Consider the following 14,367-nt stretch of genomic DNA (forward strand, 5'->3'; position numbering starts at 1 on the left):
TTCTTCAGGGATGTGTTTTGGGTCTGTATCCTGGTCCCTTGTTTATCCTGCTTTATCTTGCTTCTTTGTGTGGACTGTGATGCTCTGTTGTCTCTGAGGTATTGTGACATTTGTGTGTTTATATTTAATTGGTGATTATATGTTGGAGTGACTTTCCCACAATTTTTATTTCCTCTGTTTTGTTTGTATGTTATCTATACAGGCAGGGTACTGTGCTGTGCTCCTCTATTCAATAGCTGACAGCACTTACACACTCACCACCTGTCTCCTTTTCTTTGCCAGCTTCTCGTATGTCCTTGATGACCCTGGCAAACAGAGCTTGTTCTTAGGTCCCTGGAATCTGAATGAGAATGCTATCATTTTAAAATCCAAAATGGTTGCCACTTGCAAACATTCAAAATGGCTGCACCATCGGTCACTTTAAATATCCAAAATGGCTGCCACTTATAAACATTCAAAATGGCTGTGCCCTCAGTCACTTTAAATATTCAAAATGGCTGGCACGTGTAAACAATCAAAATGGCTGCACCCTCTGGACAGCAGAAAGTCCACAGCTCAGGTTGTCTCCCACTTTGCTGTTTCCCTTCCTAGTCATAGGCCACCAGAGCAGTTGTCCCTGAAGCCCTTGGTGACTGGGAGTGATCTGTAGGTCAATTCTCAAGTCCTAGCACCACTTGGAAATATTCAGGCTGTTGGTCTTTTCAGAGTAGCTGACAGTCCGCAGCTCTGACCATCTTTGTACTCACTGTTTTTGTTCAGGTTTTTCCACTAGTTGTGCCTAATCCACTTCTGTATATTCCTTTCAAAGCTCAGTGTTCCAGGATTTCTTCTGTATTTCTATCAATTGGTTTTTCTTTTTTTGTTGAAAAGAGTCTGTGTTGCTTACGTGCTTATCCCTCCATCTTAATGGAAGTCCAACATATTGATCTTTAAGTAATGAATTTGAAAATGCCAGTCAAATGCAAGTGAAACAGATTATCAGAAAAATTACTCAAGGAAATGTAAAAACTAAGAAAGAATGTTTCCAACATATCAAAGCAGTACGTCTGAAACTAGCTTCTAGCTCAGATGATCTCATGGTCAGTTTTTTTTCCAACTTTTAGGAGCTCTATCTATGAATGTACAAAAAACTGAGTGATTCCTTACCCATGTTAGGAAGGAGCATAAGCCTAATACAAGCTGAATACGTATTATACGGCATAGATCAATGTCATGGATGCATCTAAGTGGGATACCACAACTGTAATAACAAAAAACAAAAATGATTAATATATAAAAGTAGAACACTACAAACAATTTGGGAGGCTACTAGGATAGGTCTTTTCTTGAATAGGTAAGAAGAACGGAGGGAAAGAGTTACCACAGGGAGGAAGTAGAGAGAAAGCTGTCACATTATACAGATTACAGTCAATGTCACAAAAGAAAATGTGTATGAACTGTTGAATGGAAAATGAATGAGCTCTGTAAAATTTCACCGAAAGCACAGTAAGAAATTTAAGAAATATATATAAATATATATACACGAAAAGGAATGTCTTTCTTCTTCCATTTAATGCTGTCTTTCTAGTGTGACAGCTAGAACTGCCATAGCCATCCTGAACATGTGAAGACACCTAAAACTACACTCTGGGAACAAATAGAAAGATGAAACAGATAAGAGTCTTTGATTTGGAGATTAAATATTTGAATAAGCCAACTTTGGAGCTACTCTAGCTCCAGGCCTTTATCTATGTGAGATAGCATATGTTCCTTAATGTTTAATCCATTGAGGTAAGCATACTGCTACTTGGATAAAAACACATTCTTTTTTTTTTTTTTTTAATGTTTATTGTGATTTGGGTGAAAGTTCACAGACCAAATTCATTTTCCATACCAGTTCATACACATTTTATTTCATGACATTGACTGCAATTACCCACAGTTTAACAGCTCTCTTCCCACTTCTTTCCTGTAGTTACCTCTTTCCTGTGTCCTTCTTTCCTATGCATTCCTGCCTTCTGAGCTGCCCTTCTGTTCTCCCACGATTGATCACTCCAAGGAGTGTATCTACCGTATGTAAATGTTCACCCCATATGCCTGTCTATTGTTTGGCTGGAAACCACAGGAGTGAGTTCAATTCCAGACCTGAAGGGTAACTAGGGATTATAGTCTTAGGAGTCTTACCAGTCTCTATCAGACCAGTAAAGATTTTTTTTTTTTTTTGGCTTTGTTTTGTTTTGTTTTATGATTTTGAGTTTTGTTCCACATCATTTTTCCACTCTATCCAGGATCTCCTGCACTGATCCCTGTCCTAGTGGTTGACAGTGGTAGCCGGGCACCATCTAGCTCTTCTGGTCTCATGGTCATATAGGCTGAGGTTCACATGGTCCACTAGTCCCTTGGACTGCTTGTTTTACTTATTAAATATATTCTAATAATGTACAAACTAAAAAGATGAATTAAATTTAAGTAGGAGAGAAAATAGCCTAAGAATTAAAACATGTCTATATCAATGAAGTGATGGTATGCAAAATTTAGTGTATCACATGATAAATGTGTAGAAGAAATGAGTAGAAGAAAAGATTATTATATAAATGTTTGTTGTTATTGTAGGCTGCAATTGAGTCTGGTCCAACTCATGGTCACCCTGCACACAACAGAACAAAATGCTGCCAGGTCTTTCATCATCCCCATGATGTATTATGAAATGGACCATTGTGAGCCATAGGGTTTTCACTGGCTGATTTTCAGAAGTAGATCACCAGGCCTTTCTAGTTTGTTTTAGTCTGTAAGCTCTACTGAAACCTGTTCAGGATCATAGAAACACACAAACCTCCATTGAAAGACAGAGGTCTATTTGTCTAGAATGAAACCCAGGTCTCCATATGGAACATGACAATTTCACCACTGAACAAGCACTCACCCTGAGAATCATTTTGGGAGAAATATAAAAGACCAACATGTCACAATTTATCTAAAATCAATTCCAGATAGATTATAGATTTCATTGAAATAAAATTAAACCCTAAAAATTCTAGAATACAGTATAGGTGAATGGTATCTAACCTTCAAATCAGGTATGACTTTCTGAAAATACAATGGAAAATACTGCAAATAAATAATTATTTGGTTATATAAAATTTTAAATGTGTCTATGTGAAAATATATTTTTAATTCAAGGAAAAACAATTTATTGGAACAAAATGTTTGACATAAAAATATCAATTTCCTTCTGAAAGGGGGATTGTATACATTGAAAAGAAAGTCTATCTTCTATTTTTTTTAAAAAAAGCAAAGAGCCCAATGTATCATTTACAAAAAATGAAATACAAATGACAAATAATTATGTTTCAATGTATAATCTCACAAATAAGAGATGAAAATTTAGTAACTCTACATTTTTCATATTGCTAACAAATTAGTAAAACTGTTTTAACATATTTCTCAGTTTTCTAAGTGTACAATTTCCATATACTACTAGTTTTTGTGAAAATTAGTAAATCTTTCTGTAATCAATTTGAAAATACGTATCAAATGCATCAATAGCTTAATTTTTAAAATTTGTTTTGTAATATTTTTAGAAATTTAATAAGAAAGTAAATATAATTATGATTAAAATTGCATGCATTTTGGATGCTTATTAGAAGACTATTTTATGATAAAATACTGAAATGCCTAAACACTCGTCATGTTATTGTTGTTAGGTACCACAGAAGATGGTAAAAAGAAATGATGAGTCCATTTAAAGTTGAATAATGTGTTTCCAATAAAAATTATAGTTTTGAAGAAGAGTCAAATGAGAAGATACTCCCATTAAGTGAGAAAGTAAAGATATAAAATGCATATACAATAAATAGCAATTTGATAAATACGTATAACACTATATATATAGAGAAAGGAAAAAAAAGAAAGAAAATGCATCAGAAATGTTAACAGTATTTATTTCTTTGTTCAGATATTATACCTGACTTTCATATTCTTCTTTTCATTGATCTATATTTCCTAACATTCTACCCTGAGTTAGCATGTATGGATATTATGCTCAAAATGAAGCATTACACGTTGGTTTTAATGTTATTCTTAATTGTGTCTTCTCCTTATTCCCTTACTCAGCTGAAGCAGTAGTATTTGTTTTGGTTCTCATCTCTATCGAAGCAGTTCTGCACATGAGTTTGAAGCAGTTGACATTTTACTTGGGAAATATGTTGCAAGAATGCTAATCTAAGAAGAGACTGAAGTTTGTTTCTCAATGGAGACTTACTGTACACAGCAGGGAGTCTTTGTCAGTGCAGCCTAATGGAGACAATATACAGTTCTGGGGCTGGGTCCTCCCAACACCAGACACATCCTCTCAGTATGTATTGCATACACTGCCTGGTGCCACAGATGTGGCTCCTGGCATCCACTGCTGCAGCCACTAGGTAGATTTCACCTGTTCTGGGAAAGGCAGTTTCCAAATTACTACCAGGGTTACACTATCTGCTGGCTGGGGTCTTTTCAACCTGGCCTCACTGCACAGAGCTTCTGAACCCTGAAAACATGGGACAATTTGTAGCACAGTGTAGCAGATCAGGTAAAAAATGTTAATGATGTACTTGCAAGTGCAGGGAGGACAGGGTCTTATGGCATGGCAATCACTGCATGATGAGCAATTATTACTCTGTGAATTATCAGCAGACTCAAGGTCCTCCCAGGGAAATAACATCAAGGGGGGCCAACTGATTCCTGTCCAAAGCTATCTTTTATTAAGAATAAAAACTGACAGTGAAGGTACAAGTATCTTAGACTGGTAAAGGAAAAGGAAGTCCTCTCATTTCCCTGGGTAATTGTTGGAATGGAAAGGCTGAGCCAAGGGCAGTGGTGGGACTTTCAGCTGGTGGGCTCCAGGCCCAGGGAAATTGATTGTGAGGCTTTCATGCTGGCTCAAGGGGTAGGAGGTGGGAGAGGAACATGAGCTGAGGAGAAGTGAGGAAGTCACAAGATGGTATCCTCTTCAGTTTAGAAAGGATTCTTTGGGTCCTCCCCAGGAAATCTGCCTTCCTTCCATCCACAGCATTGTCATATGCTTGTTGATATTACAGTCATCTCTTCAGTTTCTGGGCCTCAGTTTCCCAATGGAGATGCACAGAATGCCATAAGGAAGCTATAAGGGAAGCTTCTCAGGTTGACCCTCAGGGCTCCTTATCACATTCCTCACCCACTGTAATCATGGCTTGCCTGCTTATACAACTGTTTAATATATTTGGGATCCAAATGTATAAGGGCTAAAGAAAAGCATGAAACTACTGAACTAAATATTTTCTCAGCTCTCCTATTCTAACTCACTTCTACTCTCTGGAAAGGAACAGAAAACAGACCTATTCTGTTCTCAAGAGTAAGACAGGATCTCCATTTTCCTGAGATAAAAGTGCATAAGGCAACCCCTCTGGCTCTCCCTATGCTCCCACCCCATGCCCAAGGAAATGTTGCTCTCTGCTCAGTCAGGAAATCAGTGAAAAGTATCTGTGGGGAAGGAGACTCAAAGGGCCTGTGGGCAAGTAACAGTTTTCCAAGGACCCTGGCTCAGTGGAAGGCAATGAGTTTCCTACACCTGCATCATTAGTACAGAGAGGAAGGGCTTCCTTGGCAATCATGTCATAGAAAGTGCTTCCACAAGGCTGTGGTTGATATTAAACCACAGGCAAGTCATTCTTGTGGAAAAAAGGACAGCTGTGTTGTCCTGGTTCCACCGATGACATCATCCCTAAAACATAAACCTGAAAATAAAATCTCATCAAGCTGAACTTCCTCAAATCCCTCTTTCTCCTTGGTCTTTATAGCAAATGGATATCTGTTCCAGGCATAAAGTGGGACTGGGCACCACTCAGGATACAGCTTAGCCATGCCTGCTGCCACCTGCTCTGGGGCTCAGGTAGGGTGGGCCTCCCATCTCAGCCTCCTTAGAGATGTCCTTTTGAGCAGAGGGAAGCAAAGCAAAACTGTCTGGGGCTTATGTTATATCCTGAGATTTGAAATAAAATGCCTTGAACAATGAGAAACACAGATCCTTAGGACAAATGTCAGGCCAGGTCCAATGAGAGCTGGGTGTGATGTCCCAGTGAGCCCTGGCCCTGAAGGTGTTGCTGGATGACCAACCAGACCAGGCAGTTCCAGACAGAACAGAAAGAATGGATATTTTGCTTTCAGTCACACAGCTAGCTGGAGACATAAGCCTTTGATTTTCCCACCCTACATTCCCTCAACAAGAACGTACTTCCTGGAGATGATTTAATGAGTGTCTGTCCAGCTCCCACCAGAAAAGGCCATCACCTGTTCCTCTAGTCCTCTAAAGGGCTGAGGAATCCACAGTCTCTTGATACCCAATTCATCTAACACATCTGAATGATAAAACCTCCCTAAGATTTTCCTCAGGGGTGTTTACTTTAAGAAAACATCAATTTGCTCCTTAATTTAAATGTTTCCCCTTGGTTTAGAACTGAAAGAAACAACTTGGTTTTTGGTTTGGTGCTGTAGTTGCCTTTAAATTTAGACACTTACGGGCACACACACAGAGAGACTGATAAGTGTAGATAATGAAATTGGTATTGAATATGTGGAAGCACTTGGATGGTGGAATAAACTCCCTTAGCTGCTAACCAAAAGAATGAAGTACAGTTCTACTCTGACACACATGGGATTGCCATAAGTCAGAACCAAGTCAAAGGCAATTTGTAACTGGTAAATAATTATAGGTATACATGTAGATAAGGAGTTCTGGTGGCCTAGTAGTTAAGACATTTGGCTGCTAACCAGAAGGTCAGCTGTTCAAAACCAGCACCAGCTGTTCCACAGGAGGAAGAAAAGGCAATCTACTTCCATAAAGATTACAGCCCTGAAAGCCCAATGGGGGTCTCTATGAGTCAAAATCAATTCAATGGCCATAGATTAGGTTTTTATTTTTATTTTTTTAATGTTTAGACAGGAGCTCTGGTAGTATAGAGCATAAGGCACTTGACTCCTAACCAGAAGGCTGGTACTTCAAGCCCACCAGCCCTCCTCAGAAGGAAGAAGGGGCAATCTACTTCCATAGTGATACTACCTCAGAAACCCAAGGAGGGGTCTGACTCGACGCCATATAACAACAATAACTTTTAGACAGATATAGATGTGGATATTCGGAAGGAAGGTTGGGCAATCCTACTTCCGTAGTGATACTGCCTCGGAAACCCAAGGAGGGGTCGTTATGAGTCGGGGTCGACTCGACGGCACATAACAACAACAACAACATAGATGATATACATACAGATAGAGATGTAGGTAGATACAGAATGACTGTGTCCGTCTACTCAGCTGGCTCTAACAGCTCTGTGTCCTACCCTGACCAGTAAGAGTTGCAATAGACAATGGGTCCTCTCAAGAGCTGTCCCTTACCCCTAAAGATGTCTGGTGATTGCGTCTGTCTTTGTGTTCTCCAAGAGTCTAGCCTTACTCTCACATTGCCCTCCACTCAACTATTTTTTCTCTTGCAGGAATGTGAATCTCCTTTATTTTTAAATCACCCTATTTCCCAGTCCTGCCCCTTCTAGCCTCATCTCATATGGTGATCATAGCTTGTCTCCACCTTCAAACTCTTCTCTCTGCCCCTGACAGCCCTGCCCAAAGCCCCACTACTTGCTTCCCTCTGGAATCTCCCAGGCTTGTTTGAATGTGCTCAGGGCCTAAATAATAAACATTTGCCATGGTAAATCCCATTCTCTCCTTTCCAGATAACTTCTTAGGAGCAAGAAGCAGCCAGGCCAATAGATAACAACTGGGATATGCAGTTATTAAGGGTAGATTTTAAAATGAAAAAAGGATACATTTTAAAATAAAGTCCTCTTGAAAGCCAGCTTCCTTTCCATCTCAATTACATTCCAGCCTCCTGCTCAGAAGCTCCTTATACTGTAAGATTCCAGCTTCTATTGGCTTCTGGGTATTTGAGGAGTGTTTCCTTGGCAACAGGGAAGACCCAGACACTTGAAGCCTGACTTACAGGACAAAGTGCTTTGTCCTCTCTCAGCACCCTTGCATGGCCACCACAGTGTCAGGAACTGGGTTCCTGTGTCAACTGAGATGAGGCAGGCCCTCCCACCACTACCATCTCTGTCTATGGTGCAACCCTGGGTGTGGGTGTTAGAACTGAGCTAGGATGGAGAGGGGCAGAAGAGGAAGGGAAGTGGCCAGCAGGTAAGGTCTTGTTGGGACTAACCTCAGAAGAGCACTGGGGAGGAAGCAAATACCAAGACAGAGTGAGACAGCCCTGGGACAAATTAAGACAGCTCTGACTCTTTGCTCCAGCAAGCAGTTGTACTCTGCAAACCCTTTTCATGTCAGAGATGAATGGCAGGGTTCCCTGTGCTGTTCTTCCCCTTACAAGTGATAGTTCTGACACAAGTCATCTCTCGCCCCCACCAAAACGTTATAGCTCTGGCACCTCAACAGACATCACAAATCATCCCAACACCCTGATACCACAGGCCACATTCTGATCCTCCAGGGTATCCCACAATAGATGTTGACACCTCTCTGATCCACAAACAAATCTCTCAGTTCCAAAACATTATTACATGAATGCCATCTGTTACTACCAATCATTGACCAACCCAAGACTCCCTCTCATTCCCACAATGAATTTCTGACTTCTCTCAAACCCTACCACATAATGACCCCACCTCCCAAACAAACCTCAACAAGCCAGTCCTCCACACCTGTTATAGCTCTCATCAACCCACTTCCTCTGCACAGATAGAACCTTCTACATACCCTCTAGGGGCAAAACCCAGAAACTCCCTCACCCAGATTTACCATATTCCAACATCACTTAAACCCTTCCTGTCCTGACCCTATTGTTGTTGTTGTTATGTGCCATCGAGTTGGACCCAACTCATAGTGACCCCTTCTTGGGTTTCCAAGACAGTATCACTATGGAAGTAGATTGCCCCATCTTCCTTCCGAGGAGTGGCGGTGGGTTTGAACCACCAGCCTTCTGGTTAGTAGTCAAGTGCCTTTAGGCACTACGCTGTGTGAAATCCAGGTTTAGAGGGCTCTCACAAACAGTTTATCTAGTCTATAATTCTAAGAATGCCCTCCCCTCATCTCTGGGGCAGCTGTCATTACTAGAGGGTAGAAAAGTGTACATGCATGTTGTGGGTGTGTGTGTATTTAATTCCTTGATCCAGTTTTGACAAGAATTAGCTTTGTGATTCTTTCCATCATGAGTGTGTCCATCCCTGCCCCTGACACCATTTGTGCCTCCTGGGTAGTCACTACAGGGATGTGTGTAGACACCTGGGCCACCCCTTCCATACATGCCCTCTACCAGGGTTCCTTTGGCCCATCACTTTGGCTCTACATTGTGGCTTGCAGTGACTGTGATGAGGTCCCCTTGTTTGATAACTGCCCCATTTTCTTTCTTGCCATATTGACATCTTGGTCCCCACCCTCTGAAGTTCTTCACTTTTCAGGTCTCCCTTAAATTACAGCTTCTCGTTCTGCATAAAAGTCCACCTCTCCCTTGACCTCAATCCTGAAAAACTGACTTCCATCCTCCATAAGAGGAAGAGGCAAAAGACCATTGGAAAGAGCCTCTAGGCCTTTGACCACATCAGCACCAGATAAAGCCAAGCATCATCCTGGGTTGATTAGTTCACTTGTCTCTCCCCTCTCTCTCTCTGTTGTGCCCAGTACTCTCCACTCTTCACCCTCCTCAGGACACATATCTCTATATATGGCCTTGTCCCACTTTTGTATCTGGGGATTTCTCTGGCTGCAATCTTGAACTCCTGCCTCAGACAAAACTCATATTTGTCTCCATGGTTGTGCTGACTTTAGCCTCTCTGAGAAAACATAGGTCCTTCTCAGGCTCGTTTCTAAGACATGGGATAGCTGGGTCTCCAGGGGATCCATGCTATTGTTGTCCAGACCCTGCTCTACTGAGACACTGCATTTGTGCACTTCCTTGGTGAAATCTCTCTTAGCCACCTTCCAACCATCCCATCATGTCACAGAAACATCAACCTCAGCAGAAAGAATGCATGGGATGATCCAGTGGACAGCAACTTCTTCAGTGGCACTGTAGCAGGAAGACATTGAGGTGAGGGTCCAGGGACTTACCTTGCGCATGTCTTTGCCAAAGGTCTCGCTATAGGTCGTACCAAGGATTTCAAACTGGACATAGGGATTTGAACTGTCCTCCTGAAATTCCATTACCCCTGTGAGGCCAGTAATGTGGCCCTGTAAGAGAAGAGGAAAAAACTGTTGAGGGCTACAGAAAGTGTGAGGGTGAGGTGATGGATTTCAAATCCTTGTAAGGAAAAGGAATAAGAAGTGGTCACCAAGAAGAGGAGAATCAGATCTCTATAACACCTTGGATATAATGTAATGAAGAATGAATCCCCAACAGTCCTCAGGCCATGGAGGAGGATCAACACTTTCCAGACCCTTTGTTACAGGAGAAATTCCTGAGACTTGCTACTATCTCTTGTGTCATTGATCTTTTTAAAACACCAACTATGGCCAGGCATTTTGCTAGCTAGGAACTTGCAGTGTGACCCTGTGTTCCCTACACTTCTTAGTCTTCCCTTGGCATCCATTCTAGGTCCTCCTTTCAGTCTAAGCCAAGGGGGGAATAAAAGTCAAACTGAGTCATATCAGACACAGAAATACAGCAAGAAGTTGCAGGGCAGCAATCATGAAATTTGGAGGCCAAAACCTGGCTCAAATCCTGCCTTTGGTCCTTGGGTCTCCTTGGATGAGCCTTTTCAGCTCGGAGTTAACAGACTCACTTCACCAATCACTGTCAGGACTGAAGAAAGCATAGATAGAGCATAGGAGTTGGCACAGGCTGATATGGAAGGCATGCAAACTCCAACCCTTTCTGGAGCCTAAGTAGGCTCTGTGAGCACAGCAAGTTTGAAGGGCTCAATGAGTCTTCAAGGAGCCTCTTCTTGTTTCAAGCCTGGGGTGGGGAAGGACCTTATCCAGTCAGAATGGCCAACTCTGTTGGCTGGAAAGTTCCAGAAATGGAGCTGACCCAGGGTAGTCCAGGTCAGTCATGGGCAGCAGTGGATTCAAACTCACACAAAAATATGTTACTGTACTGAAGCCACACAATCTATTATGAAAAAAGCTCCTGGCACTATGTTGTTGTTGTTGTTGTTGTTGTTATGTGCTGTCAAGTCAGCCCCGACTTATAGTGACCCCTCCTTGAATTTCCGAGGTGGTATCACTGTGGAAGTATATTGCCCAACCTTCCTTCCGAGTAGTTGTTGGGTTTGAACCACCAGCCTTTTGGTTAGCAGTCAAGTGCTTTAGGCACTATGCCACCAGAGCTCCTCGTAACACTATAGAGCTCCCTAATACTCTTTTGAAGCTTCTAAAATCCAATTGACTATAACAAGTCTTCCACAGGCACACATGTGTGTGCATATATGCACATTTACACACGTACACTTACATGGAGGACCTGGCTAATTAGCATGTGCCAGTTTCAACTGACAAAAACTTCTTTTGTGAGTTGTACTTGCAGGGGAGTCTAGCAGATATAAGTTAGAAAGTCCTCTCCATTTCAATGTGACTTCAATCAAGTTCCTTAACTCTGTGACCTCAGGCAAATTATTTAACTCTGAAGCTCAGTCTCTTTATTTTGAAAATGGAGATGACGTAATAATACAGAGCCTGTGAAGACCATCTCATCATAGCTTCAAGTACTGTGACAGGTAGAGTTGAAGGAAGCAAGGCATAAGGAAAGAGGGCTCCTCGGGCAGCCCATACAAGAAGCCCAGCTTCCCATCAACTCCTTGAGGGTACAAAGAGTGGTGGGAGGCTATAAGGAGTGGCCTGTGTTTGACTTTGCCCTGAGAAGGGGCTCTGAGCACACACCTTTTTGATAGTGTCCAGCATGGACCTCCCTCCATTCCAAGGCTTTGTGGACTTCCGTATGCAGTTGAGGCTGGCCATGCTGTGCCATTTGCGGTCCTCTAGCTTCCTGTGGAAGGCGTTGGCCAGCATCAGAACACTGTCATACAAGTAGAGGTTGGAGATCTGCAAAGACAAAGGGGGTAAAACTCTTTCCACTGGGGCATTTCCAGAGAGGGGGAGAAATTAGAAGGCTGTGATGGCCCAGGATGCCCACACTAATTGGTACCCAGATACTTAAGTTGCCATTATCTGGCTTCCAGTCTTCCATTCAAAAACTGAGGTCTTGGTAAAGTAAGACCTAGCCCTGTGTCAGGAACTATGTAAGGTAGAGCCATACATCAAGGAGAATCAAGGTAATAAGCATCACGACTGAGATAGGCACACTATTCTTTGTATGACTGTAGAGGCACATCTCAGTCTGATTAAGTAGGCAGGGACAACAAAAGATACAGGGAAGTATGAGCAGAAATCTCAGATATAGGATTAATAAGAACCAGGGTGAGGAGCGTTACAGAGAAAGCACAGCCTTTGTAATCTGATGAAAGTATAGGAAGCCCTTAGTCACCCTTCAAGCTTCGAAATGAACTCACCTTCATGGCTCAACTTTCAGCTAAATAACAGCCCTATAATGTGAACAATAACACTAGAAAGGTACACAGTCCTTAGGGCAATTGGTCGTACCATACAAGATCAAAGGAGCAACATTTGCCCAATGATAAAGTTTAGAAGGCAGGAAGAAATAGGCAAGAAGGATAAATGGAAACGGGGGAAACACAGGGAGGAATTTGGAACTGTGCTGTTTCATTGTGGGTGTTCTGGTTACCTGGTGCCGCTCTGACAAGATTATACCACAAATGGGATGGCTTAAACAAACAGGAGTTTATTCTTACAATTTGGAGGCTTTAAGTCCAAGTTCAAAGTGCCAAGCTCCAGGAGCTGGGTGAAAGCCCTTCAACCTTGGGGTCAAGCTCTGCCTCCTGCTCCCAGCCCACTGGAGCTAGAGGCATTTCTTCACTCAGACAGCTGTTGGCTGCTGAGGCTGAGAAGCCGCAAGTTTGACAAGTAAAAAGGCACAGTCCTGGTGTTACCAATTCACATGGCAGGCCATTAACTTAAGTCCACTGTAAGTTCCAAGGTCTGCAGAGCACAGCAACCTGCTGAGCAATGACACAGCTACATGCAGTGTCTAAGCATGCCAAAGGCTCGAGACCATTCCCAAGGCTTCTCCTTATATACAGGAAGCAGACCACATCCCAAAGGCAGCTACTCAGCTGTTTATGGTAGATCCCACCATGGAGCTGATTGCCAGTCTCATCATGAGGAATAACTACCACCAGCTGCCCAGCCACTCAACTAGGCCCAACCAAGTTGACACACAAACATAACTACAGTGTAATTGAAGTCAATGTCACAAAATATAATGTGTAGAAATTGTTGAATGAAAAACCAATTTTCTCTAAATTTTTACTTAAATCACAATAAAAAGAAAAAAGAGAGAGAAAAGCAGAATGAAGAACATGGCAGGATCAGCCAGATTTTTCTGTAAAGGATCAAATAGTAAGTATTTTATGCTTTACGCTCTCTTTTGCACTCTCACAATTACTCAACACTGTCATTGTAGCATGAAAGTTGCCATAAGCCCTTTGCCATTGAGGTGACTCCAATTCATGGCAACATTATGTGTGTCAGAGTTGATTTATGTTCCTTAAGGTTTTCAATGACTGAATTTTTGGAAATAGTTTGGCAGAGCTTTTTCAGAAGCACCTCTAAGTGTACTTGAACTGCCAAACTTTCAGTTAGCAGCGGAGAGTGTTAGCAACTTGCACACCCAGGGACTTCAAAAAGGGCCTTAGGCAATAATATAAATGAATGTGAATGTCCATGTGCCAATAACACTTTATTTACAAAAAACAAGTTGTGAGCTGGGGAGGAGTTCCGGCAAGATGGCAGACTAGGCAGAAAGACTGCACAGACCCTCTTCAACGAAGAAAAGGGAAACCAATTAACACAGACACAGAAGATAATCCTGGACCCCTGAGCCTTGAAGGGAAGGATATGGAAGTGGACTAAACCCTGACTAGCAGAAGAATTTGTGTGAAAATGCCAAAAAAGGAGACATACGGAGCTGCAGTCTGGCAGCGGTCCTGAGAGATCCTGATGGCACAGACAGGTTGGAGATTCCCAAGTGCTGGTAGGACCTAAGAATTAACCTAAAAATCACCCTGCTAGCCAGGGACCACACGCAGGACTGTGCACGGTGGCTGGGGAACAAACGGAGAAGGTGAAGAGAAAGGTGGGCTGAACTGTGGACTTTTGCTGGTCCAGAGGGCGCCACCATTTTGAAGGTTTAAAAAGCGACTTGACCATTTTGGATATTTAAAGAGACAGTGCTCTCGCAGATTTCTGCAGTTTAAGAACACGTTCTGCTTTCCAGCAACCCCAAGGACACTC

General features: G+C 42.3%; 1 protein-coding gene across 1 annotated transcript in view; it reads right to left on the minus strand.

The window, feature by feature from the left end:
• GRID1 (glutamate ionotropic receptor delta type subunit 1) overlaps positions 1–14,367 on the minus strand; it is a 1,411,601-nt gene that overhangs the window by 413,895 nt on the left and 983,339 nt on the right. Inside the window, exons 7-8 of the mRNA XM_007941430.2 lie at positions 11,878–12,039; positions 10,111–10,230 (exon numbers count right to left, since the gene is read on the minus strand). Coding sequence (XP_007939621.1) covers positions 10,111–10,230; positions 11,878–12,039 — 282 coding nt within the window. The remainder of the gene's footprint in view (positions 1–10,110; positions 10,231–11,877; positions 12,040–14,367) is intronic.

The sequence above is a fragment of the Orycteropus afer genome, unplaced genomic scaffold (genome assembly GCF_000298275.1).
Source record: "Orycteropus afer afer isolate SDZICR_OR568_19922 unplaced genomic scaffold, OryAfe1.0 scaffold00080, whole genome shotgun sequence".
Lineage (NCBI taxonomy): Eukaryota > Metazoa > Chordata > Mammalia > Tubulidentata > Orycteropodidae > Orycteropus > Orycteropus afer.